The 25,838-nt window shown below is 43.1% G+C and overlaps 1 protein-coding gene and 1 non-coding gene across 2 annotated transcripts in view; both read left to right on the top strand.

The window, feature by feature from the left end:
• Window positions 1–23,648, top strand: part of LOC126336316 (thiamin pyrophosphokinase 1-like) — a 48,531-nt gene extending 24,883 nt beyond the window's left edge. Inside the window, exon 4 of the mRNA XM_049999877.1 lies at window positions 23,311–23,648. Within this exon, the coding sequence (XP_049855834.1) occupies window positions 23,311–23,438 (128 nt within the window). The 3' untranslated portion in view covers window positions 23,439–23,648. The remainder of the gene's footprint in view (window positions 1–23,310) is intronic.
• Window positions 220–292, top strand: Trnaa-cgc (transfer RNA alanine (anticodon CGC)). Its single transcript has one exon. It is a non-coding gene; the product is annotated as a tRNA-Ala (tRNA).
• Window positions 23,649–25,838: the final 2,190 nt, after the last annotated feature.

Below are 25,838 nucleotides of genomic sequence, written 5' to 3'. Positions count from 1 at the left end.
AAAAAGTGCTGATACAAGTTCATTATTTCTAAGTGGGATTACCTTGGCACAAGAGTATTATATCTGAGGGGGAATACTTTGAAGGGGGCAAATTTGATGATTATATATATTCTGCAGTTATTATGAAGTAATGTCTGAAGCAAGCTGTATACATATTCAATCAGATCTTGATAAGATTTCAAAGTGGTACAAAGATGAGCAACTTGCTTTGTGTGACCAAGCTAGGTGGCGCAGTGGTTAGCACACTGGACTCGCATTCGGGAGGACGACGGTTCAATCCCGTCTCCGGCCATCCTGATTTAGGTTTTCCGTGATTTCCCTAAATCATTTCAGGCAAATGCTGGGATGGTTCCTTTGAAAGGGCACGGCAGATTTCCTTCCCCATCCTTCCCTAACCCTAGCTTGTGCTCCGTCTCTAATGACCTCGTTGTCGACGGGACGTTAAACAACACTAACCTAACCTAACTTGCTTTGTGTGTTGATAAATATAAATTGTGCATTTCACAAAATGCAGAGTACAGCTACAATATCAGAGAATCACAATTGTAATCAGTAACTCGTACAAATATTTGGGTGTAGTAATTTGTGAGGATATGATATTGAACAATGACATAAGTTCAGTCATAGGTAAAACAAGTTGCAGTCTTTGATTCTCTGCAGGGTACTGAGAACTTGCAGTCACTCGACAAAGATGGCTCCATACAAAACAGTTGCACATCTCGCCTTATAATATTGGTAGTGTATAAACCCTTACCATACAGAACAAACAAGGAATAGGAAATATATACAAAGAATGGTCACAAGTTTGTTTGTGCAAAGGGAGGGAATTACGAAAATGCTGAAAAATCTCTAAAATTGCTGCTTTTTTATGTAAAGTAATATGTCAATTCAGAGACATACAGTGTCATAAGAACTACATTCTGATTATCTACTGAATATATGACTAAAATGCCATTAAAAAGTAAAAGAATTCAGATGACTAAAAAGACCTTAAAGAAATGTGAAATTATCTGCATCTCACAATTAAGTTTTTTCTCCCCCAGTTGCTTTTTCTTGTTAAATACATTACTTACAATAGCCATATTGTATCTGAAAGTAATTACGTGAGACAAAAGGGAATGATTGCAAACAAAATAAAGCAGCCATGGTTCGTATGGTCCACACCATAAGACACTGTCTATATAGATAGGGTCATTCCATGCCAAGTGGTCTAGAGGCTCCCACATGACCATCATGGATTTTGATGAAATTTTGTATGAACATTCACACATGTTCTCAATGAACACTGGTAAAGTTTCAGTTTCAGAAATTAAATACTTTCAGAGATACAGTCACTTGTTTAAGACCATAGCACAGCTTTCTATAGTGCATCCTTCAATTTTTGAAAAATCGTCAACTTTACCCTAGATTTGTGAAATAATTGAAAGCAATAGGGGAATGAAATTTTATAATCTAAGACCTTGTGTTGGTGAGTACGGTGTGCAAAGTTTCATGTACATCCCACAAATACTTTTGGAGATAGAAAAAACTAAAGTTAGCATTTTTTTAAACAGCTACTTTTCACCCAACTTTACTTCAAATTATCTATATGAAAACTGCTCAGAAATCCTTTTCTTAATATTTTACTTTAAAGAGCTCTAAAAGTTGTATAGGATGGCCAAGTTATGTTTCTTTCATGCAAATACTTACACAGACATCTCATCTCAAAGTTGCTGAAAATTGAAGGATGCACTATAGAAAGCTGTGCTATGGTCTTAAACAAGTGACTGTATCTCTGAAAGTATTGAATTTCTTAAACTGAAAATTTACCAGTGTTCATTGAGAACATGTGTGAATGTTCATACAAAATTTCATCAAAATCCATGATGGTCATGTGGGAACATTTCTCGATATTAGACCACTTGGCACGGAATGGCCCTATAGTCAGTACAATAAGAGAGCCTTGAAAGTTTGATGTGTTTCTTAATTAGTTTGTCAGAGATTGTTCTACTGATGATTGTTCTGCTGCACTACAGTGAATGCTACATGAGGTGTTTGTTTTGTATGAGGCAGTTGTTTATTTAAAGTCCCAACAGATTTTTGCTTGTTTGAAATAGTATGACATGATACTTTCTGAGGTCAGAATTGAAACTATTGGCTGTATACCAACTCTAGCTCAGCTGTCATATGAGAGATATCTGCTGTGGTTGAATTTTGGTCCCTGTAGCATGTACAGATGTTGCAGATTCTGAACATTCCTTCAAACTCTTTGAGTGAGTGTTTTTTGTTTCGGTTTAGGATACAAGATGCTCAATACTGCAGAGCCTGGAAAACTTAGCTGTAATATATACTTATTCTGATTGTTAGTTTAGTTGGATTCTTATGCTAATTTGTCATTTTGAACCCCGTGTTTTTTGTAATAACTTAAGGATACATTTATGGGCTGTTGGATAACTGTAACAGTTTCCCTGTAGGTAATCCTTTACAGGACACAATTTTGGAATCATTTACTAAGTTATATGTGAAAAATGAATGAGTATTCTGTTGGAGGCTTCTTTCTCAGATTTATTTCAAACTGGCCTGAAGGAGTGTTGTAATTATATGCTCTTTTGGCTTTTTGTATTTGTTTACAAGTTGGTCTCAGTAGTGTGGAAGTATCATTGAGCTGTAATAGTAAAATAAGAGGAAACTTTTAATACTCTCGTAAAAATGCAGTTACAAAAGCTTCTAGTGGTGTGCCCCTCAGGGACTCATCATTTGTTTGCCAAGTACAGGCTTGGCGTCCCCAGTTTCCTGAGCTGGGGTCTGGTAAGTGCCATCAGTCCTGTCGCCGTAAGCTCTGGTCAGCGACCACCATGCAACGGAGCAATGGAATCTTGTGTGTTTCAGAGAATGGGGGTCTTGGCTTCACCGCTTGGTCCGCAAGGAAGGTACACACCTCGCCCCCCCCCCCCCCCCTCTCCCAGTTGTACAAGGCTTGCTCAGGCATGCAGGGCTCTGCCTGGGTCGATGGTTGTTTCCCTAGTGTCTCGTGGGATCACTATGGACCTGTCTCGTGAAACTACTAATCTTGATGGGATGAGTGTACAATCAGGCAGCACCTACACCCTTTCTTCAGAGAACTTGGTTGGTGAGTCCTCCCGAAAAGAAGTCACAGTAATAGCAACAGACCAATAGTATGCCATAACACTTTCATTGTAATCAAGCAAAACGGAGGAAGCTGTGAGAAGATATCACCTTTTTACATTCACAAGGCACTGGAAGGTATTGCTGGGTCTCTGAAAAGTGTCAAATGACATTGTAATGGAACTGCTAATTCCAACCAAATATTTAAGCTTCTGGGACGTAAGGCCTTAGGTGACTTCCCAATGTGAATCCATCTACTGACTAGGATAGTGGCTGATGGGAGACCACGAAGACGGATGATGCAAAGGGCAAAATGGTTACAGTACAGACGACAAGCTATTTTTGAACAAATGGATTGTGCACAGAAGGTGGTGTCCCATATCACTCGCGAGACCCAAAGGGCTGCAACAGAGTCCATCCCCAGGTCTATTAACCACCTCAGATGACGGCTTGTACATTGGTGGAATGACGACTGTCGATTGGCCATCAGGGCCAGATGGACAGCTCTGCAGAACTACAGATAATCTTCATGCCTTCAGGTCTGCGAGAGCACATGCAAGGCGAGTATTCAAAGAACGTAAGAGGGCTTCCTGGAGGGAATTCACGACTTCCATTAATCAGTCCACTTCCTCTGCGCATGTTTGGGAATCAAAACAGTGGATTTCATCCCCTTACGGCCTTGTCAAATAATAGGGTCTTGGTGGACACACCAGAAGACATGAATCACATTTTAGATGCACACTTCTTTACTGTTAAAACGTCATCCAGACAAGTTCCTGCTGTTCAGGTATTGCATCAGATTGCAGAGATAGGGAAGCTCAATTTCTTCTCATGTATTGAAGTCTACAACCTTCCATACTCCATGTGGGAACTGGAATCAGCATTATTTGCAGCCAGAGACACTTCTCCAGGACCTAATGAGATCCATTATACCATGCTTTGTTGCTGTGCCCTGAAGCGAAAGGTCAACTCCTCACTTATTTCAATCAGATCTGCTTTGATGGACAGTACCCCAAGACTTGGAAGGAGGCAATATTAATTCCATTATGGAAACCAGGCAGGGACGATAGCGCCCCTAAGAGTTATCAGTGTCGCCCTTACCAGTTGTATAGGTAAGACTCTTGAAAGCATGGTCAACTGCCACCTTGTCTGGATGCTAGAGTCCCAAAGTCACCTGAGCTGCTCCCAGTGTGGTTTCAGGTGCTACCGTTTCACTTTTGACAACTTAATTCTACTGCGGACGGCTATGCAGGAGTCCTTATGCCAAAACCATTTAGTATGTTTGTTTTTTGACCTCGAAAGCATATGACACGACTTGGAGGTACAACATCCTTTGCCAACTTCATGAATGGGGACTTCATGAGTGGGGACTTCATGAGTGGGGACTTCATGAGTGGGGACTTCATGAGTGGGGACTTCATGAGTGGGGACTTCATGAGTGGGGACTTCATGAGTGGGGACTTCATGAGTGGGGACTTCATGAGTGGGGACTTCATGAGTGGGGACTTCATGAGTGGGGACTTCATGAGTGGGGACTTCATGAGTGGGGACTTCATGAGTGGGGACTTCATGAGTGGGGACTTCATGAGTGGGGACTTCATGAGTGGGGACTTCATGAGTGGGGACTTCATGAGTGGGGACTTCATGAGTGGGGACTTCATGAGTGGGGACTTCATGAGTGGGGACTTCATGAGTGGGGACTTCATGAGTGGGGACTTCATGAGTGGGGACTTCATGAGTGGGGACTTCATGAGTGGGGACTTCATGAGTGGGGACTTCATGAGTGGGGACTTCATGAGTGGGGACTTCATGAGTGGGGACTTCATGAGTGGGGACTTCATGAGTGGGGACTTCATGAGTGGGGACTTCATGAGTGGGGACTTCATGAGTGGGGACTTCATGAGTGGGGACTTCATGAGTGGGGACTTCATGAGTGGGGACTTCATGAGTGGGGACTTCATGAGTGGGGACTTCATGAGTGGGGACTTCATGAGTGGGGACTTCATGAGTGGGGACTTCATGAGTGGGGACTTCATGAGTGGGGACTTCATGAGTGGGGACTTCATGAGTGGGGACTTCATGAGTGGGGACTTCATGAGTGGGGACTTCATGAGTGGGGACTTCATGAGTGGGGACTTCATGAGTGGGGACTTCATGAGTGGGGACTTCATGAGTGGGGACTTCATGAGTGGGGACTTCATGAGTGGGGACTTCATGAGTGGGGACTTCATGAGTGGGGACTTCATGAGTGGGGACTTCATGAGTGGGGACTTCATGAGTGGGGACTTCATGAGTGGGGACTTCATGAGTGGGGACTTCATGAGTGGGGACTTCATGAGTGGGGACTTCATGAGTGGGGACTTCATGAGTGGGGACTTCATGAGTGGGGACTTCATGAGTGGGGACTTCATGAGTGGGGACTTCATGAGTGGGGACTTCATGAGTGGGGACTTCATGAGTGGGGACTTCATGAGTGGGGACTTCATGAGTGGGGACTTCATGAGTGGGGACTTCATGAGTGGGGACTTCATGAGTGGGGACTTCATGAGTGGGGACTTCATGAGTGGGGACTTCATGAGTGGGGACTTCATGAGTGGGGACTTCATGAGTGGGGACTTCATGAGTGGGGACTTCATGAGTGGGGACTTCATGAGTGGGGACTTCATGAGTGGGGACTTCATGAGTGGGGACTTCATGAGTGGGGACTTCATGAGTGGGGACTTCATGAGTGGGGACTTCATGAGTGGGGACTTCATGAGTGGGGACTTCATGAGTGGGGACTTCATGAGTGGGGACTTCATGAGTGGGGACTTCATGAGTGGGGACTTCATGAGTGGGGACTTCATGAGTGGGGACTTCATGAGTGGGGACTTCATGAGTGGGGACTTCATGAGTGGCTGCCGCTTCTGATTCAATCCTTTCTCAAGGACCGGTGTTTTCATTATTGCATTGGTGATGCCATGTCTGATTGCTATGTTCAGGAGAATGGTGTGCCCCAGGACAGTGTCACATTGTTTGCCATCGCTATCAATGGCATTTCCTCTGTAGTTAGGAGCCCTGTCAAATGCTCTTTGTTTGTGGATGACTGTGCAATCTTCTCCTCTTCCTCTGATCTTAAGATGATGACGAGGCAGCTACAGCTGACCATTAGGAGGCGGGAAACTTTGACCCAGTCAGCTGGTTTTCGGTTCTCATCTGAAGACCATGTGTGTCAATTTTAATCATGCTTGTCAGAGTTTTAACCACCCAGAGCGTACAATGGGGGACCATATTTTATGTTTTCAAGACAATGTGCACTTTTGGGTGTATTATTTGACTTGAAATTAACGTGGCTCCCACACCTGAAAGACCTACGTACAAAGGGCTTCTGGTTGTAAAACATTTTGAAATGCCTTGGCGGAAAAACATGGGGAGCTGACAGGTCCCGCCTCCTGTAGTTTTATAAGGCATTTGTTCGGTCACGCTTAGACTATTGCAGCATGGTCTACCGATCAGCCCGTCCTTTGTACATCCAGATGTTAGGTGCTGTCCACCATGAGGGCATTCAGATATCAAATGGAGCCTTTTGGACCAGCCCAGTCGGTCTGCGTGCAGAGTCTGGTGAACTATCACTCTGGATTCGGTGACGTATCGTTTTGGCTCGCCAGGCGCTGAAAATCTCAGCATCACCTCGGTCATTGGCATTTAGTTCTGTGATCCAACCCACCTTCGAATGACTGTTCAGGAATCGGGCCCCAATTGACCCAGCCATTTGGTATATGTGCTACAGACTATCTCAAGGATCTGGCTCGCTCGGGCATGAAAATTCACACCCAGGAATGGAATGCACTGCCGCCTTGGTGTCTTCAGAGGCCCAAAGTGATTTTAAGCTTGAAACAGTATACAAAAAGTTGTACTCCAGATTTGGTTTTTACAACTTTGTTTTTGTCTCTTTTAAGTATGTACCGTAGTCTCATTGTTATTTATAAAGATGGATCCCAGCAGGGGAATGCTCTCAGTTGTTCTGTGGTTTTTCCTGATAGGGTTTTTAAAGTGCGTCTTCCAGAACAACTTACAAATTATGATGTAGAGTTATGTCATTCTGATGGCACTGGAGAGGGTTCACAAACATCACCGTATGAATTTTCTTGTCTGTTCCAACTCTTAGTACGCTACAGGCACTTCACCAGATGTATACAGTAGACCTGCTGATTCAGCTCATCCATGACTCCTTGCAGCGGCTCCAACACCATGGCAAGGAGATAATGTTTTGCTGGGTACCTGGCCACACTGGGATAGAGGGTAATGACAGGACTGACAAAGCTGGCGAGGCAGCATGTTGAAATGGTGCTGTCCATCAATGTCCAATCCTGTTGTGTGCCATTATCTCATTTTCTGACAGATGCGTTGTGTGTCAGTGGGAGACTGAATGGTTGCAGGTGATAGAAAAAAAAAAAAAAAAAACTGTGGTTGCTCAAATAGACCACAAAGGCTTGGCATACTTCATTTTAGCCTTGCCGCTGGAAGGAGGTTTTGCTTACCAGACTGCACATTGGGCATAGCCCTTTCACACATAGCTTCCTCCTCCGATGGGAGGATCCACCATTCTGTGAAGTTTGTGACGTGCCACTTTGTTCCACATATTGTGACTACGTGTGTCCTGTATACTGACATTAGGGCAGCCCTCGGTCTTGCTTGAGATGTGCCCACCATCCTCACAGATAGATACCAGTGTTAATAGTAGTGAAATTTTGTGAACGGTCAGGCCTCTTCCCTAAACTGGTGGGGAAGGGTAGCAGACTTTAATATGTTATAAACTGTTTTGCATGTGGGACAGCCTTCGTCCCCACCCGTGAGATTTGCATGTTGACTTTTTGTCAGGGTGCTGATGGTCATGATGATGTTGAGTGCCCCCTCAACCCAAATCATCATCTAGTGATGTGATAACCACATTCCCTTGCTAGCATTTAAATTCTCTCTAACTCTGTTTGGATTTGATCAGTGATTGACTCAGTACCTTTGAGCTATCATGAAATCTCTTCACATTTATTACATCCAAAACACGTTGCAATAAACAGCCCCTTTTAACTTGATACGTGGTTTACACAGAACATGCTAGCAGTTGCAGTTAGCAAACTTCGATAGTGGCTTAGTGAACTGTTCCATAACACACTCAGCATTCTGTGTTTCTAAGGAAGAGATCTCCATAAACCACAGTTCAAAAAAAATTGTCAAATATTAATAGCTGTTGGGGGGCAAGTAACATAAATATTTAAAGCAGAGGGGTTAACAGTGTGAATAGCAAGTGCAGATTTGTTGTCACAGTTCATATAGGCGTAACTTTATGAAGATTAACAAGAAACTGGTTACTGCACAAATTAATTGCACATTTACTTAAACTTAAGGACTGCCATTTTTGGGTTGATAAACATATATTTTTATCTATTATTACTTTTATGTTGTAATTTCACATACTGACACGTTCCATGGCTGTGGAGATTTGCTACTCAGTTTGGTCCTACGGAACTTGACATGTAAATAAAAATAAAATTTCTCATTGCAGTGACAGTAAGATAAGAGGGGAAGTTAAATAAAAACCTTAAATTTGGAATAACAAATCTAAATTTCGCGCCGTTATCCTGTAAGTTTATAAGCGTGCTAAATAGCCTGTACATGGCAGCATAGTGCGGATGCACACATACCATCACAGTATCAGTATAAAGATGGCTGTCCCACTTGCGACTTGAACCAGGGAAGAACAGCGTTCTGTTAGTCAGTTTTTGCATAGTGAAGGTTTTCGCTGGCTCTATTATTATTGTTTGCTTTGTTTTATTATTACTCGCGTAACAACTAATATATGAAATAAAATATGTTACTATGAAAAGAGCCCCGAAATACCTTTTAGTGATGCTGTGCTGTGACTTTCTTTGGATCATTAATTTTCAACAAAGAAAATATATTACGTTCGTATTATTCTGGATCTGGCTTTCTATTAAATGAACATTTTTTCGTTACTGTAACTCGCCACAATGTTAAACATATCTTCCTTACTTTATAGTTATTGAAAGGGTTAGTGAAAATTACTTCGTTATCAATACTGATGTTACAGTACGCAATGATTGTTCAACATTAAAATTTTGCAGTGGAATTTTGTTAACAGTAAAACACCAATAAGTACCACGACTAACACGAGAACATGAGACTATTATCGGAGAAAAAGATGTTTTTACTATAAAGTTTGCCCGACCAGAACTACGCACAGCAAGATTTCTTTTGTTATGAAGGTAAATTATCTATGTGCACTGTTAGTAATATATTATCAGCAGCCCGCATCAACCTGTAAAACACATCATAAAATCTGCTGCTGTGCTCTGCAATTCCGAAAGCTGAAAGAAATAATTTTACTTCACTATTACCTGCCTGCTTCTTTGTGGTATGATAGATTTCATTTAATGCGGTTTGAATTCACCGCGGCAGCGGCTCGTTCGTAGCGCAGCTCTGCACCACGAATAATATTTAAATAATTGAAAATGTCTTAAAGGGATGGGATAAAATACCAGGCAAGCATATTACAAATCATAATGCAAGGTTTCACTAAGTAACTCTATTCAAAACATTTAAACAAATCAATTAATTACACACCTTTCCAAGGCTATGTCTAATGGCGTCCCTCTCACAATCTTGACAAAAGAATGCTACGCAAGGGTATAATATAACATCACAGGCTCTTCCTACTCACGTAACTTCAAGAAGACAACAGAGAAATTAATGTTTGTTCTGTATTATTTATACTAGTCACATATTCTCATCTTTGTTTGATATTAAATAAGTATCGTCTGTGGTAGTTTCAGTACTCACCAACACAGATATTATCTAAATAAAAAAAGTACATAATTCTATAAAACAACAAAACATGACACACAATGCTTTCTCTTTATTACATAATATGTCTTTTGCTAAGAGACGTTACAAGGTGTGAAGCCTATGGAAATTCATCGACCAATGGATGTTCAGTACAGGGATGCACATTTGTCACAGCAGCAAGTTTACAAATGGAGTAGGAAGTTTGCAAATGGTGTGACTTCAGTGGAAGATGCTCCTCGTCCGGGTCAGGGACAACGGGTTGTGACTCCACAGAACATTGCAGCAGTTGAAGCCATAGTGAAGGAAAACTGCCGAGTGACACTGAATGACACTGCAGCATGTTTACAGATTAGTCATGGGTCAGCACACCACATTGTGTATGATGTGCTCCAGTTTCACAAAGTGTCTGCAAGATGGGTGCCATGGCAGCTGACTCCTCAACTGAGAGAACTACGTGTTGATGCTTGTGAAGAACTTGTTCGGCACTTTCAACGAGTATGTGATGGCTTCCTTGCAAGAATCGTTACTGGGGACGAACCCTGGGTTCACTTCCACCAACCGGAAATGAAGAGAGCAAGCAAGGAATGGTGCCATTCCTTATCACGAAAACCAAACAAGTTTCGAACAGAACCATCAGCAGGGAAGGTTATCATTATTCTCTTATGGGATGAAAAAGGCATCATTTTGGAGCATTACATGCCTAGAGGGACCATTGTCACCAGTGCATCATACACAGATCTCCTAAAAAATCATTGCGGCCTGCAATCAAATCAAAGCAACATGGATTGCTGTCAGGAGGTGTCGTTTTGCAACATGACAATGCAAGGCCCCACATTGCCCGTACAACAGTTGCAACAATCACATACTTGTATTTTGAGTGTCTTCCTCATCCACCATACTCACCAGACCTTGCACCAAGTGATTTCCATATGTTTGGACCTCTCAGAGACACGATGGGAGGAAAGAAGTTCTGTCCTGATGAAGAGGTACGCCACGCGATGCACTAGTGGTTGCGCGAACTACCAAAAGAATTTTTTTCTAAAGGAATTTATGCACTTCGTAAGTGCTGGAGGACTTGCATTGAGTGCGGGGGAGATTATGTTAAAAAGCGATACACCTTTGTACCACTTCTGCAGAATAAATAATATTTAAAAAATATTTAGGGTTTTCATTTGACTCTCCCTCGTATTATACGGTTGATGCTAGACAAGGCCTGACTTTCATGTAGACAAATAGATCTTAGTTGTTTATCAGATGTTAACACTAGATGTACTCCAGCAGGGATTCCCCCTCCCCCCCCCCCCCACATTTGGCTAATTTGTGTTGAATAATTAGCAATCTAAACTGTCGTAAAGTGGGTATTTTTGTAATCAGCAGTATTAGGACTTCAGAACTAAATAACAGAAACCTAGAAATAAGCCTTGGTTAGACCGGGCGGCATTCTAGATATAGTAATTACTAATAAAAAAAAATTTCAGATAAAACAAAATGTTTACTGAAAAGGGGAACCAATGGGCTTTCAGAGGTGTGGCAATACATTCAGAGTTGTTAATCTGTGTTTCCATGTGGTGTCTTTGAATCTCTGTTCATGCAATTTATCTCCAAGTGGGATTATTATAGTATTGTCATCAGTAACTGAGAAAATGTCATGAATAATCATACTTCATGAAACTCACACTAAACAAGAAAGTATGTTGTAAAGGCCTCTATCGGAAAACAAGATAAAATGAAGGAAAAAATTTTATTATTAGTAATGGAAAAAAGAATACACTAAGGTGACAAAAGTCATGGAATAATTGTATGCACATATACAGATGGCAGTAGTATTACACACACAAGTTATACAGGGTGTTTCAAAAATGACCAGTATATTTGAAACGGCAATACAAACTAAACGAGAAGCGATAGAAATACACCGTTTGTTGCAATATGCTTGAGACAACAGTACATTTTCAGGCAGACAAACTTTCAAAATTACAGTAGTTACAATTGTCAACAACAGATGGCGCTGCGGTCTGGGAAACTCTATAGTACGATATTTTCCACATATCCACCATGCATAGCATGGTCTCTGAATGAAATTACCCGAAACCTTTGACAACGTGTCTGGCGGAATGGCTTCACAGGCAGATGAGATGTACTGCTTCAGCTGTTCAGTTGTTTCTGGATTCTGGCGGTACACTTGGTCTTTCAAGTGTCCCCACAGAAAGAAGTCACAGGGGTTCATGTCTGGCGAATAGGGAGGCCAATCCACGCCGCCTCCTGTCTGTTTGCGATATCCCAAAGCAATCGCACGATCATTGAAATATTCATTCAGGAAATTAAAGACGTCGGCCGTGCGATGTGGCCGAGCACCATCTTGCATAAACCACGAGGTGTTTGCAGTGTCGTCTAAGGCAGTTTGTACCGCCACAAATTCACGAAGAATGTCCAGATAGCGTGATGCAGTAATCGTTTCGGATCTGAAAAATGGGCCAATGATTCCTTTGGAGAAAATGGCGGCCCAGACCAGTACTTTTTGAGGATGCAGGGACGATGGGACTGCAACATGGGGCTTTCCGGTTCCCCATATGCGCCAGTTCTGTTTATTGACGAAGCCGTCCAGGTAAAAATAAGCTTCGTCAGTAAACCAATTGCTGCCCACATGCATATCGCCGTCATCAATCCTGTGCACTATATCGTTAGTGAACGTCTCTCGTGCAGCAATGGTAGCGGCGCTGAGGGGTTGCCTGCCGTGTTTGAATTTTGTATGGATAGAGGTGTAAACTCTGGCGCATGAGACGATACGTGGACGTTGGCGTCATTTTGACCGCAGCTGCAACACGTCGAACGGAAACGCGAGGCCGCTGTTGGATCACCTGCTGCACTAGCTGCGCGTTGCCCTCTGTGGTTGCCGTACGCGGTCACCCTACCTTTCCAGCACATTCCCAGTCCGTTGAAATTTTTCAAACAGATCCTTTATTGTATCGCTTTTCGGTCCTTTGGTTACATTAAACCTCCATTGAAAACTTCGTCTTGTTGCAACAACACTGTTCTAAGGAATAAACCATGTTGTCCACAGCACACTTGCACGTTGTGAACAGCACACGCTTACAGCAGAAAGACGATGTACAGAATGGCGCACCCACAGACTGCGTTGTCTTCTATATCTTTCACAGCACTTGCAGCGCCATCTGTTGTTGAAAATTGTAACTATTGTAATTTCGAAAGTTTGTCCGCCTGAAAATGTACTGTTGTCCCTAGCATATTGCAACAAACGGTGTATTTCTATCGCTGCTCGTTTAGTTTGTATTGCCGTTTCAAATATACTGGTCATTTTTGAAACGCCCTGTAAAAGGGCAGTACATTGGCGCAGCTTTCATTTGTACTCTGGTTGTGATGGTTTCAGATGTGATTATGGTTGCATGATGGGAATTAACAGACTTCAAACATGGAATAGTAATTGTAGCTACTCACGAGGGACATTCCAATCCTGAAATCGTTAGAGAATTTTATATTTTGCAATCCACAGTGTCAAGAGTGTGCATTTCAAGCATTATGTCTCGTCACAGACAATGCAGTGCTCCCAGGGATTCCACATCTCTTTCGTGAATATGCACACGGTGAGCATGGGACCCCGAGCTAGTGCAACTGTTCCCTTTTCGAGCTGCATACTTTCCTGTCCCACATCCTTCCCCATCCCTGATCCTCTAGAGATTGCCCTGTTGTCAAAGATGAAAGAATTATTCAGGAAATCCGAGTGAAGGTAAAGGTGTATACATTTACTCCTCACAAGTTATTAGCCAATAGAAAGCCCAGTGCCCCCCCCCCCCTCCCCCGCCCTACCACCTGCTTACTCTAAGGCTCACCCTTCATCGGCTCCTGCATAACCACGGGCCCCAAAATTGGATGCCCGGACTTCAAAAAGATTTTTTTTTTTATGTACCCCCAACCTCCCAACCATCAATTCATCCCTCCTCTAAATGTCCTGCTTCCAGGAAGGCTCAAAAGAAACATAGTTCCTTTCCTTCTCCACCACAGCATGTCTCATTTACAGCGCCACTCAGTGGTAGAAGCTCTTGACAGTCTTCAGTGTTACCGAGACGCACCGCTGGTGGCCGATCAACCAGCCAATTGCTGGTGGCAGGCGCTGCCTCTGAGCAACCCTTTGGCAGAATGCCGTTCCACACCATATGCCACCAGGAGTCGGCAGTCATTGAGTTGATGGCAACTGTGGTGAGATTTTTTCCCTTTTCTATCTGCCCTACGTCAGTTATCCATTGGAATATGCATGGAATTCACTCCAATCGGGATAAATCCCACTCCCGGTTGTCTTCTGTCTTCAGGAAACAAAGCTACATCCCTATGATCGCTTTGTCTTCCCTCATTTCCAATCTGTTCGATTCGATCTCCCCTCTGTTGATGGAACTCTGGCCACTTACGATTCTTCTCCATGATACTGTCCATTATCACCCAAACCCCTTAAACAGTTCCTTCCAAGCTGTCGCTCCTGCCCCCTATTTGCTGGTTGGGGACTTCAATGCCCACCACCTGCTTTGGGGATCTCCACGGCCTTGTCCACGAGGCTCCCTATTGATTCACCTTTTCCACCAAGTGGCTATTGTTTGCCTCAATGCTGGGGAACCTACATTTTTGTCTTTCTCCACATCAACCTTCTCTCATTTCGACCTTTCAGTCGGTACTGTTCATCTAGCTCAGCACTTTGAATGGTTCGCTCTTGCTGATACACACTTGAGTGACGATTTCCTATGTGTCCTTCGATTACAGCCACAACTGCCATCTATGCGCGCAAGTCGCTAGAAAGTTTTCCCAAGCCAATGGGACACTTTTCTCCTCTGTAGTGATACTTGATGACCATCAGTTTTCCTAGCATCGACAGTCAGGTCGCTCGTGTTACGAAAGTTATTCTTACAGCCGCAGAATGTTCAATACTTCATGCCTCCCATTTCCCCCGGTGCCCTCCAGTTCCTTGGTGGAATGAGATATGCTATAACACAAGTGGAGACGAACTCTTTGCATTTTCTGCCACCATCCTACATAGGTCAACTGTATCCGGCATAAGCAATTACGTGCGCAATGCCATCGCATCTTCTGCGATTGCAAGAAGGCAAGCTGGGACTTATTTGCCAGCTCCTTTAATACCTTCACTCCCCCACCTGTAGTTCAGAATTGAATTTGACGGTTATCCGGCATGTCTAGTTTCTCCCCGATACCTGGGCTCACCATGATGCATGATACCTTAATGGACCCAGTCACCATTTATAACTCATTGGGTCAACATTTTGCTGAGGTTTCAAACTCTTCAAATTACCCACCAGACTTTCTCCCGAAGAAATGTGCAGCGGAAGTGCAACATCCTGCTTTCTCCCTTCAAAATTGTGAAAGCTATAATACTGTTTTCTCTGTGCACGAACTCCAGCATGCACTCTTTCCTCTCATTCTTCTGCCCCAGGACCAGGTGGCATCCACATCCAAATGTTGCCAAATTTATCATAATATAGTCTGCATTACCTCCTCCGCCTTTATAATCGAATTTGGAACACATTGAAGACAAGTTTGGCGAAGTGGCCTCCCTGAGCAAGATGCGGTCGGGTTCATTGCTGATAAAAACTGCTTCAGCTGCCCAATCTGCGGCCCTTCGTGCCTTTACCCATCTTGGCACAATTCCTGTGTCCATTACCCCCCATCAGTCTCTAAATATGGAACAAGGTGTGATTTTTAACAGGAACTTCGGACAATCTCGGACGGCGGGGTGTTCACTTTGTTCGGCGTGTTCAGAAGGGTCCTAAAGACAATCGTATTGATACTGGTGCCTTTGAAGGGGATACCCTCCCTGAGAATGTAAAAATTATGGTCTATTGATGTGATGTGAAGCCGTACATCCCACCTCCTATGAGGTGCTTGCTTTTTGGACACATGTCTTCCCACTGTTCACAGGCTCCTCTCTGTGGTGACTGTGGACGTCCACTCCATGTGGGGAGTCCCTGTGTTCCCCCTCCTGTGTGTGTGTAAATTGTCATGGTGGTCATTTTCAACATTCACCAGATAGCCCAATATAAGAAGGAAAAGAAGATACAGGAGTATATATCCCTCGATCGTTTAACCTACACAGAGGCCTGTAAGAAATATACATGACTTCACCCTGTCTCCATGACATCTAGTTACACCTTGGTTACATCTTCACCCCTTTCTCCCCCTTCCTTACCCCCATCCCAGACCCCTCTCCTCCCCCCCTCCCCTGCAGCTCCCACACCTTTTCCTCTGGGCACTGCTCCCCCTCCCCAGCCGGAGAAGTGTCCCACTCTTTCGGCGTCTGCCGGTCAAGGGCGCCGCTTCCGGGATGCACCTTCCAGGCTGCTGCTGCGTCCTGGTCTTTCTTTCTGCGTCCACACAGCCCTCCTCGATCTCAGCCTAAAAAGAAGAAGAAATATAACTCGCGGGACAAAGAGCCTCTGGTGTCACCGGAGGCCCCGTCCTCGACTAGACAACCGGATTCTGACCTGTCGTTCATTGATGTCGCCCCCCTCCATGTCGGTGACGGGTGGGGAACGGCGGTATGACTGAGCATGTTCAGCCCCCATTTAAACCATCGTTCTGTGGTTCTCCAATGGAATTGTAATGGATACTATCGTCGCCTTTCAGAATTGAAATCCCTTCTTTCGTCTTACTCTGCAGCTTGTGTGGTTATCCATGAATCTCATTTCACTGATGCTGACTCACCGACCCTCCGTTCCGTGTTTTCTGTCAAAATCGGGTCGGACCCCTGCGGGCTTCTGGTGGTGTTTGTACATTGGTCCGTACAGACATTGCTAGCACGTGGATTCCTCTTCAAACTACATCGGAAGCGGTTGCTGGTAGGGTCCACTTAGACTCTGCGATCACAGTTTGCAATTTTTATCTCCCTCCTGACAGGACTCTTACACCTGCTGCCTTAACTGCCCTCCTTCCTCCTCCTTGGGGATTTTAATGCTCATCTTCCCTTGTGGGGCAGTGCCTTTCCATCTAGATGAGGTCTTCTTATAGACCAATTTATTGCAGACCACGACCTGTGCCTTCTTAATGATGGCTTCCCTACTCATTTCAGTGCCGGTCATGGTACCTTTTCTGCCATTAATCTATCTCTTTCTTCTCCCTCTCTCCTCCCTTCATTACACTGATCGCCACACGACGACCTTTGTGATAGTGATCAGTTCCTGTTGATTATCTCGCTCCCTTCCCGCTCCCTGATGGACAGGTTACCTCGTTGGTCTTCCAACGTGCCGATTGGCCTCTACACACAGCACAGGTCATGTTTTTTCCCTCTTTGTCGCGTTGTATTGATGACGTTCTACGTGACGTGTCTGACGCGATTGTTCGCGCTGCTAGCCTTGCTGTCCCGCACTCGTCTGGACCATTTCGTCGCCGGCAAGTCCCATGGTGGAGTACAGCTGTTGCCATTACCATCTGTGATCGCCGTCGAGCTTTGCAACACTTTAAGAGGCACCCATCTGTAGCCAGCCTTACTACCTTTAAACGCCTCCGCGCTAAAGGCCGTTATTTAATCAAACAGAGCAAGCGGATATGTCGGGAACGATTCGTTTCTTCCCTTGGTTGTACTGTCCCTTTGTCACGGGTATGGGCTACACTTCGCTCTCTCCAGGGTTGCCAATGGCAGTCCACCCTCCCAGGCCTTCACCTCCCAGATGGCCTTTGTACCGACCCATTAGTTCTTGCAGAACATCTTGCGGTGGCATCAGCATCAGCTTCCTATCCAGTTGCTTTCCTTCACCAAAAACAGGGGGCTGAAGCCTTCCACCTAATGTTTCACCTTGTGAGTCAGAATCTTAAAATGAACCTTTAACTGAATGGGAATTTCTTTCTGCTCTATCTTCTTCTCCTGATATGGCCCCTGGCCCAGATTCCATTCATAACCAACTGCTTCAACATCTCAGTGCTCCACAACAGTAACATCTTCTTCGGGGGTTTAACCGTACCTGACTCCAGGCTGACTTCCCTTCTCAGTGGAGGTATAGCATCGTGGTTCCTGTCCTTAAGCCTGGTAAGAACCCCCTATCTGTTGACAGCTATCGGCCAATTAGTTTGACCAATGTTGTTTGTAAGTTACTTGAATGGATGATAGCCCGCCAGCTCAATTGGGTCCTTGAATCTCGGGATCTATTGTCCCCTTACCAGTGTGTCTTTCGAGAGATACCGTCTTCAGTCGATCATTTACTTCGCTTGGAATCTGCAGTTCGGCAAGCTTTTTCCCAGCGCCGCCATTTGGTTGCAGTGTTTATTGACCTTCGCAAGGCCTACGATACGGTCTGGCGCCATCACATCTTACTTACCCTTCATCGGTGGGTTCTTCGGTCCCCACTCCCGATTTTTATCCGCCAGTTCCTGTTCCATCGGTCATTCAGAGTTCGAGTTGGTACTGTTTTTAGTTCTCCACAGACCCAGGAGACAGGCATCCCACAGGGTTGTGTCTTGAGTGTCCTTCTTTTCCTCATTGCTATTGCTGGACTTGTGGCCTCTGTCAGTCCCTTGATCGCCCCTGCCATGTATGTGGATGATTTCTGCATTTGGGTTAGTTCCTCCTCAATGGCATCTGCAGAACGGCAGCTCCAGGGAGCTATACATCGTGCCTCTGCGTGGACCCTCTCACATGGGTTTCAAGTCTCTCCTTCAAAATCGCAGGTGGTCCACTTCTGTTGCCGTACTACGATCCACCCTGATCCAGAGCTCTATCTCGCTGCACAACGATTGCCTGTGGTCCCACAGTTTCGTTTCCTGCGTCTTCTTTTCGACAACAAGCTCACTTGGCTGCCCCATATCAGACTCCTGAAGGTAGGATATTTCCGTAAACTCAATGTCCTTCGCTTCCTTGCCCACTCCTCTTGGGGTGCGGACCGTTCCCTCCTTCTCCGTCTTTATCGTGCTCTAATTCTGTGTCACTTGGACTATGGTTGTCAAGTTTATGGTTCAGCTGCTCTTTCCACACTGCACGTGCTGGATCCAGTCCACCATTGTGGTATCCGTTTGGCCACCGGTGCCTTCCCTACTAACCCTGTTGATAGTCTCCTGGTTGAAACTGGGATCCCACCCCCCCTCCCTTTCTGTACGGCAGTCCCACCTTCTGGTGTCTTGTGCACTCACTATCCATTCCTCTCCTACTCATCCTTCCTATTCTATCCTGTTCCCAGACCATGGACGTCGTCCACCCGATTCCCGCCCACAGGCGGGTTTACCAGTTGGGCTCTGCCTTGCATCTCTTTGCCGTGATTTTTAGCTTCCTTCTTTGTCCTGTTTTCCTCACTCCCTCCCCTCCACCCCCCCCCCCCTTTTGTTAGTTCCTCAGCATCGAATTCGGATGGATCTCTGCCGAGGTCCAAAAGATTCCATCCCCCTGGCAGTGTTCCGTTCCTTTTTCCGCCAAATTTTATGGGAGTTTCGGGGTGCTGTTGTTTTTTTACACTGATGGCTCTAAATCTGCTGATCATGTTGGGTATGCCTTCACGTCCTCTGTTGGAAGGGAAAATCATCTGCTGCCACCTACATGTGGGGTGTTTACTGCGGAATTGATGGCAATTTCCCAGTCCCTTACCTTTATTAAACAGTCCCAACACAACCGCGTTTTGTTATGTACGGACTCGATGAGTGGACTTCTTGCTATTGACCGGTGTTTTTTCGCGCCATCCCTTGGTCTCTGCCATCCGTGACCATCTCGCTGATATTCACCGTGCTGCTTGTTCCATCGACTTCCTTTGGGTCCCTGTCCATGTGGGTATCCCACGTAATAAGCTCGCTGATTGTTTGGCTGGGGGAGCAGTCGCTTACCCCCATTTTCTGTAACCTCTCCTGTAGCGGATTTACGGCTTCACTTCAAATCCCACTTTTGCACAGTCATGGGCCAATTCTTGGGAGGCTACTCCCCTGTCTAATAAACTTCGTGCGATTAAGGTGGCACCAGGCCTGTTGCGTTCTTCCTTTCGCCTCTCTCGAAGGACTCGACCACACTGTGTCGTCTCTACATTCGCCATACCTGGCTGACCCATGGTTTTCTTTTGCGTGATGAGCCACCCCTACTTTGTGGTTGTGGAGCCTTCTAGTCAGTAGCCCACATTTTGGTTGAATGCCCCCTTCTTTTGGCTCAGCGTGCTACGTACAGACTCCCCCACACTTTACCTTTGATGTTGGCTGATGATTCCCGGATGGTCTCTCTGGTTCTCGGTTTCCTCCGGGAAACTGGTTTTTATTCTCAGTTTTAAGGTTTTTAATCTGTTTCTGGTGTTTGGGCAGGGCGGTGAGTGTTTGGGTGTCTCCCATTGTAAGCCGTGGTTGGAGATTCCCGATTCACCTCTCTGACCAAGATCCTCTTTTCTTCCCCTTTCTCTCTCTCTCTCTCTATTATTATTATTATTATTATTATTATTATTATTATTATTATTATTATTATTATTATTATTATTATTATTTTTAAAGGATTGGTTAGTCTCCTTTTCCCATAAGTATTTCTACACTCTAGCGGTTGCACGTTTTATGTCCCAGGTGGTCTTGCATACGCTGCTTCAGCATACCGTTCTCTTGCCGACTTCCCTCATTTTGTTTTTTACCATTGACAACATGACTTTCCTTTTTATTGTTCTGACTTTCCTGCAATGTCCCATTAGCGGAATGGGCCATATTTGAAACAAGGGACTGATGACCTTGCTGTTTTGTCCCTTTAACCTCAAACAACCAACCAAAATTGTCCTGAATGCATTATAAGAAAATTATTTTAAACAGTTAGCTCAGGAGGCCACTTGAAGTGTAAATAATTGCGAAAATGTATTTAACCTCTTAGCAACAAATAATCCTGAGCAAATAGGGAGCATCGTGACGAATACACATTGTTGCAGCAAGACTGAATACCATAATGTCCAAACCCACCAAAAATTAATGAAAATATATTTAACAAAACAGATAAAAATTTGCCTGAGGTCTTCCAATCTCAATATATAAATGTAGACCAGACGTGGTTTAATTTCAAAGAAATAGTATTGACGACTATTGAGACATATAACAAGTAAATTAAAAAGGAATTGTACTGATTGCCCATGATACACTAAACAGATCAGAACACTATTGCAGAGGCAACAAATAAAGCATGCCAAATTTAAAAGATAGCAAAATCCTCAAGATTGGTGAAGTTTTACAGAATCTTGAAATGTAGCATAAACTTCAATGCAAGATACTTTCAATACTTTCCACAATGAAACTTTCTAGAAATCTGGCAAAAAATCCAAAGGATTCTGGTCATATGTAAAGTACACCAGCAGAAAGACACAGTATCTTCGCTGTGCAGTAACGGTGGTGATGTTACTAATGACAGTGTCACTAAGACAGTAAGAAAATATGGTTTTCCAAAATTCCTTCACCAAAGACACCAAACTAAGTATTCCAGAATTCAAACCAAAAACAACTCCCAATATGAGTAAGTTAGAAGTAGATATCTTTGGTGTAGCTAAACAGCTTAAATCACTTAATAAAGGCAAGACCTCTGGTCATAATTGTATACCACTCAGGTTCCTCTGAGTACACTGATAGAACAGCTCCTTATTTAGCAATCACATGCAATCACTCATTGGAATATCCATACCTAAAGCATAGCAAGTTGTTCACATTTCAGCCATACCCAAGAAAGGAAAATACTAGTGATCCACAGAATTACAGGCCCATATCTATTGTGGATTTGCAATAGGATCTTGGAGTATATACTGTCCTTCAACATCTCTGAGAGAGATTTATTGATAAACAGGCAACATGTATTCAGAAAATATTGTTTTGGTGCACAACTAGCCCTTTGTCACAAAGTAATGAGTGCTATTGACTGGAGATGTCAAATGATTCCATACTTTGATTTCCCGAAGTCTTTTAACACTGTACCTCACAAGTGACTTTTGGTCAAAATGCAGCCCAGTTATGTGGCTGGATTCATGATTCCTTATCAGAAAGGTCACAGTTCTTAGTAATTGTTGGAAAGTCATTGAGTAAAACAGAAGTAACATCTAGTGTTCCCTAAGGAGGTGTTACAGGCTCTCTGATGTTCCTGATCTACATAAACAATTTAGGAGACAATGTGAGTTGCAGATGGTGCTATTATTTAGCATCTTATAGTCATTAGATGATGAAGTTGCAAGATGATTAAAATCAGATATCTGTATGGTGCAAAAAGTGGCAGTTGACTCAAAATAATTAAAAACATGAAGTTGTCCACATGAATACCAAAATGAATTGGCTAAATTTCCACAACACAAAAAATCACAAAAATCTAAAAGCTGTAATTAAATTAAATACTTAGGGGTTAAATTGCAAATAACATGAGTTGGTATGATAACATAAATAATGTTGTGGGTGAAGCAAACAAATGTCTGCGATTTATAGCAGAACACTAAGAAAATGCAACAGGTCTACTAAAGAGACTGCGTACGTATACTATCCTTTTACATTCTCTTCTGGAGTCTTGCTGTGTGGTTTGGGATTCGGTAGGATCGACAGAGCACATCAAAAAAGTTCAAAGAAGGGCAGCGCATTTTGTACTATCGCAAAATAGGAGAAAGAGCACTCGGATATGATACATGAATTGGTACTGCAGTCATTAGAGCAAAGGCATTTTTCATTGCAATAAGATCTTACAAAATTTCAATCATCAACTTTCTCCTGGGAGTACGAAAATATTTTGACCCCCACCTACGTGGGGAGGAATGATCATCATAACAAAACAAGATAAATTGGAGCTCGCACAGAAAGATTGACGTGTTCATTTTTCCCACTTGCTGTTAGAGGGGAACAGAGAAATAAGCTTAAAGGTGGGTCGATGAACTATCTGCCAGACCTTAAGTGTAAATTGCACAGTAATCATTAATATGGAGTTGCCTGTTTTGGCATTGCAAAGCTTTTGCTTTGATGACTGTAGAATTACATGCACATCTTATTGGAGTATGGTGTCATTTTGCAATTTATTGTAAAAACTTTTTCTGATATAATACATCTATTATATTAGTACTATTGTGGAATTCAATGTTTCTAGTTGTAACTGTCTTCAAAATTGTAAAAGTGTGCACTGTTTCTCCATGTGGGAAAGATAATGGTCAATAATGTTCTGAGTATTTCCAGTTTCTGTCTGAGAGTTCCATTATGTTGAGACAACTTGAAGTTTCAGAAAAAAGAAAATAGTGAATTTCTTTTTACCTCTCCTCTTTCGGATCATCATCCATGTTTTTTGTGTTAAATCTCAAAAGTACTAGATTGTTGCATTTAGTTGTCCAATCTACTTGTGGTAGACAGTATTTAGAGTTTGCTTTACCTTATTTGCACATTTTACATCAGTGATATCTGTTGCAGGTGATACCCCCATGGAATTTGGAGGTTGTGTAAGCACATCAAACAAATACTGTGAAGAAGTTGTTACTATTAAAACTGATTCTTTCCTCTTGTGGACAATGGGTTTGCAAAAAGATGATGTCAGTTGACACTGTCACAGGGCTTTTTGCACTCTTTAAACTGAAATGATAAAGGTAAAGGTTTTGTTTTCAAATGACATAGTATATTTTGTACTTGGGAAGTGCAGTAGTTGTAAGTCATATATAGTTTGTGGCTCTTCTATAATTTGGGAATGTTAATATAAGGATGTTTATACTTGAGATGTTGAATTATAAAATAAACAAAAATGTTATTTGTTACGTTTGAGACTTCATTGCATTTCCTTTCCCATCTGATTACCATGTCTTATATAGAGTAGGCATTTCAGTATGATTTCATCATGATAACTAGCAGCCTGTAGAAACTGGTGTTTAGTGTAGCATATCATCTGCAGTCATTTCTCATTATAAAGTCAGTGGTGTTATGGGAGACTGTACTATCGGTCTAATGAGAAGCAGTTTGTGTGTTCCATAGTAGAGCGTGTTTGAGGAGATGGTATCTTTTGTAAGTAAGAATTGCAAACCTTGCTGATGGTAATTGCTATATTGTGAAAGGTAAAAAAAATTGGAAAATTTAACACCCATAGTGTAAAAACTCAAATATAAACAAAGAAAATTTCTTCTCTGCTGACCAGTACTTACCTACAGAAAGGAAAATGTGTTGTAGCAGTGCTATATTTATAACAGTAACAATGATACACTTGCGAGATTCGGGAACAAATAGTTCCTTCCTCATGGAAGGAGAGGTGGCGTATGTTAAAAGGAAGGGCAAGTTCCTTCAACCCCGACAGTGAGATCGCCCTACCTGTGGTGAGGACGAGAGCGGACAAAGATCTCTCTCTGATCCCTGCTCCTTCATTTTTGTCTATCCATGTCCTCAACAATTCCACTTCATAATTTATTAGGTTTTATTTACTTATTTTTCAACTTTCCTTTGAAACAAAATTACTTCTTACCAAACAGCAGCAGATACAACCATAAACTTAAAATGTGGCAGATATAGCTATCATAACCGAAGAAATGAAAAGCTAGGAAGAGACTCACTAATTGGATGGACACCTGCAATGAAGCATGTATAGAACAGTACAAGAGAATAATTAACAATAAAATGCTAACAACGAGAACTAGAAAACCGGAGGCGTTGTAAATGCAGAAGACAGTTGACATACCAGTGCCAATACTGGAATATTTTAAAATGGGGTGCTGCAGAAAGAATGCGAACAATTAGGTAGGTTAATCATTTATTACTGACAGAGGTACTGAATGGAATAATTTTGGAGAAAAGAGCTTTGTGTGCAACTTGAATAAAAGAGAGGAGTTGGTAGGGGACATCTTGAGATACCCAGAAATCATCAGTGTGGCAACGGTCAAAAAACAAAAACACACACACACACACACACACACACACACACACACACACACACACACACACACACACACACACACACACACACACAGAGAGAGAGAGAGAGAGAGAGAGAGAGAGAGAGAGAGAGAGAGAGAGTGTGTAGGGAGGCAGAGGCTAGTATAATATAACCTTTGGATGCAGTACTTACACAGGTATGAAACTTCGCTCAGTGGAAGAGAGGTCAAAATAAGTGAACACAAGTATCAGCTCATCTGCAAATACTCGACTGTTTCTGAGAAAACGATGGCTACAGTTTTTGAGGTACTTTATGTGCCTTTTAGCACTGAAGAGGTGGCTTTTCATGACAATTTTGGCCTAAAAAGGCTTAGGTAATGATAGTCAAAGTTGAGTCACAGACTTTGATATACTCTGTGACTTGGGCAGGACTGCTACTCACTTTCACTACTAAGGTTCACAGCTGTTCCAGTGTTATAAACAGCCCCATCTTGACAAGACAGCTAGGAGAGTTATCATGGGACTTGGGGCAGTGCGGATCTGCTGTCAAGGCACCTTTAGATGGGGTGACACCGTCATCTGCAAACAACCTAAGGTGTCTGCTCAGGTTGTCTCCCAAATTGTTTTTATAGATAAGGAATAGCAAAGGGCCTACATCATTACCTTGGGAATGCCAGAAATTACTTCCGTTTTACTCGATGACTATCCGTCAGTTACTACGAACTGTGACCTCTCTGACAGGAAATCACAAATCCAGTCACATAACTGAGATGATATTTGATAAGCACACAATTTCACTACAAGCTGCTTGTGTAGTACAGTGTCTAAAGCCTTCTGGAAATCCAGAAGTACAGAAGCGATCTGAAATACTTTTTCAGTAGCACTCGACACTTCATGTGAATAAAGAGCTAGTTAGGTTTCACAGGAATGTTTTCTAAACCCATGTTGAGTGTGTGTCAATAGACAGTTTTCTTTTAGGTAATTCATAATGTTTGAACACAATATATGTTCCAAAATCCTGCTGCATATCAACGTTAACGATATGGGCCTGTAATTTAGTGTATTACTCCTATTACCTTTCTTGAATA

This window comes from Schistocerca gregaria, chromosome 2 (genome assembly GCF_023897955.1).
Source record: "Schistocerca gregaria isolate iqSchGreg1 chromosome 2, iqSchGreg1.2, whole genome shotgun sequence".
NCBI lineage: Eukaryota > Metazoa > Arthropoda > Insecta > Orthoptera > Acrididae > Schistocerca > Schistocerca gregaria.
Note: the sequence above shows the minus strand (reverse complement) of the source record. Positions and strands in the feature narration are given on the sequence as shown.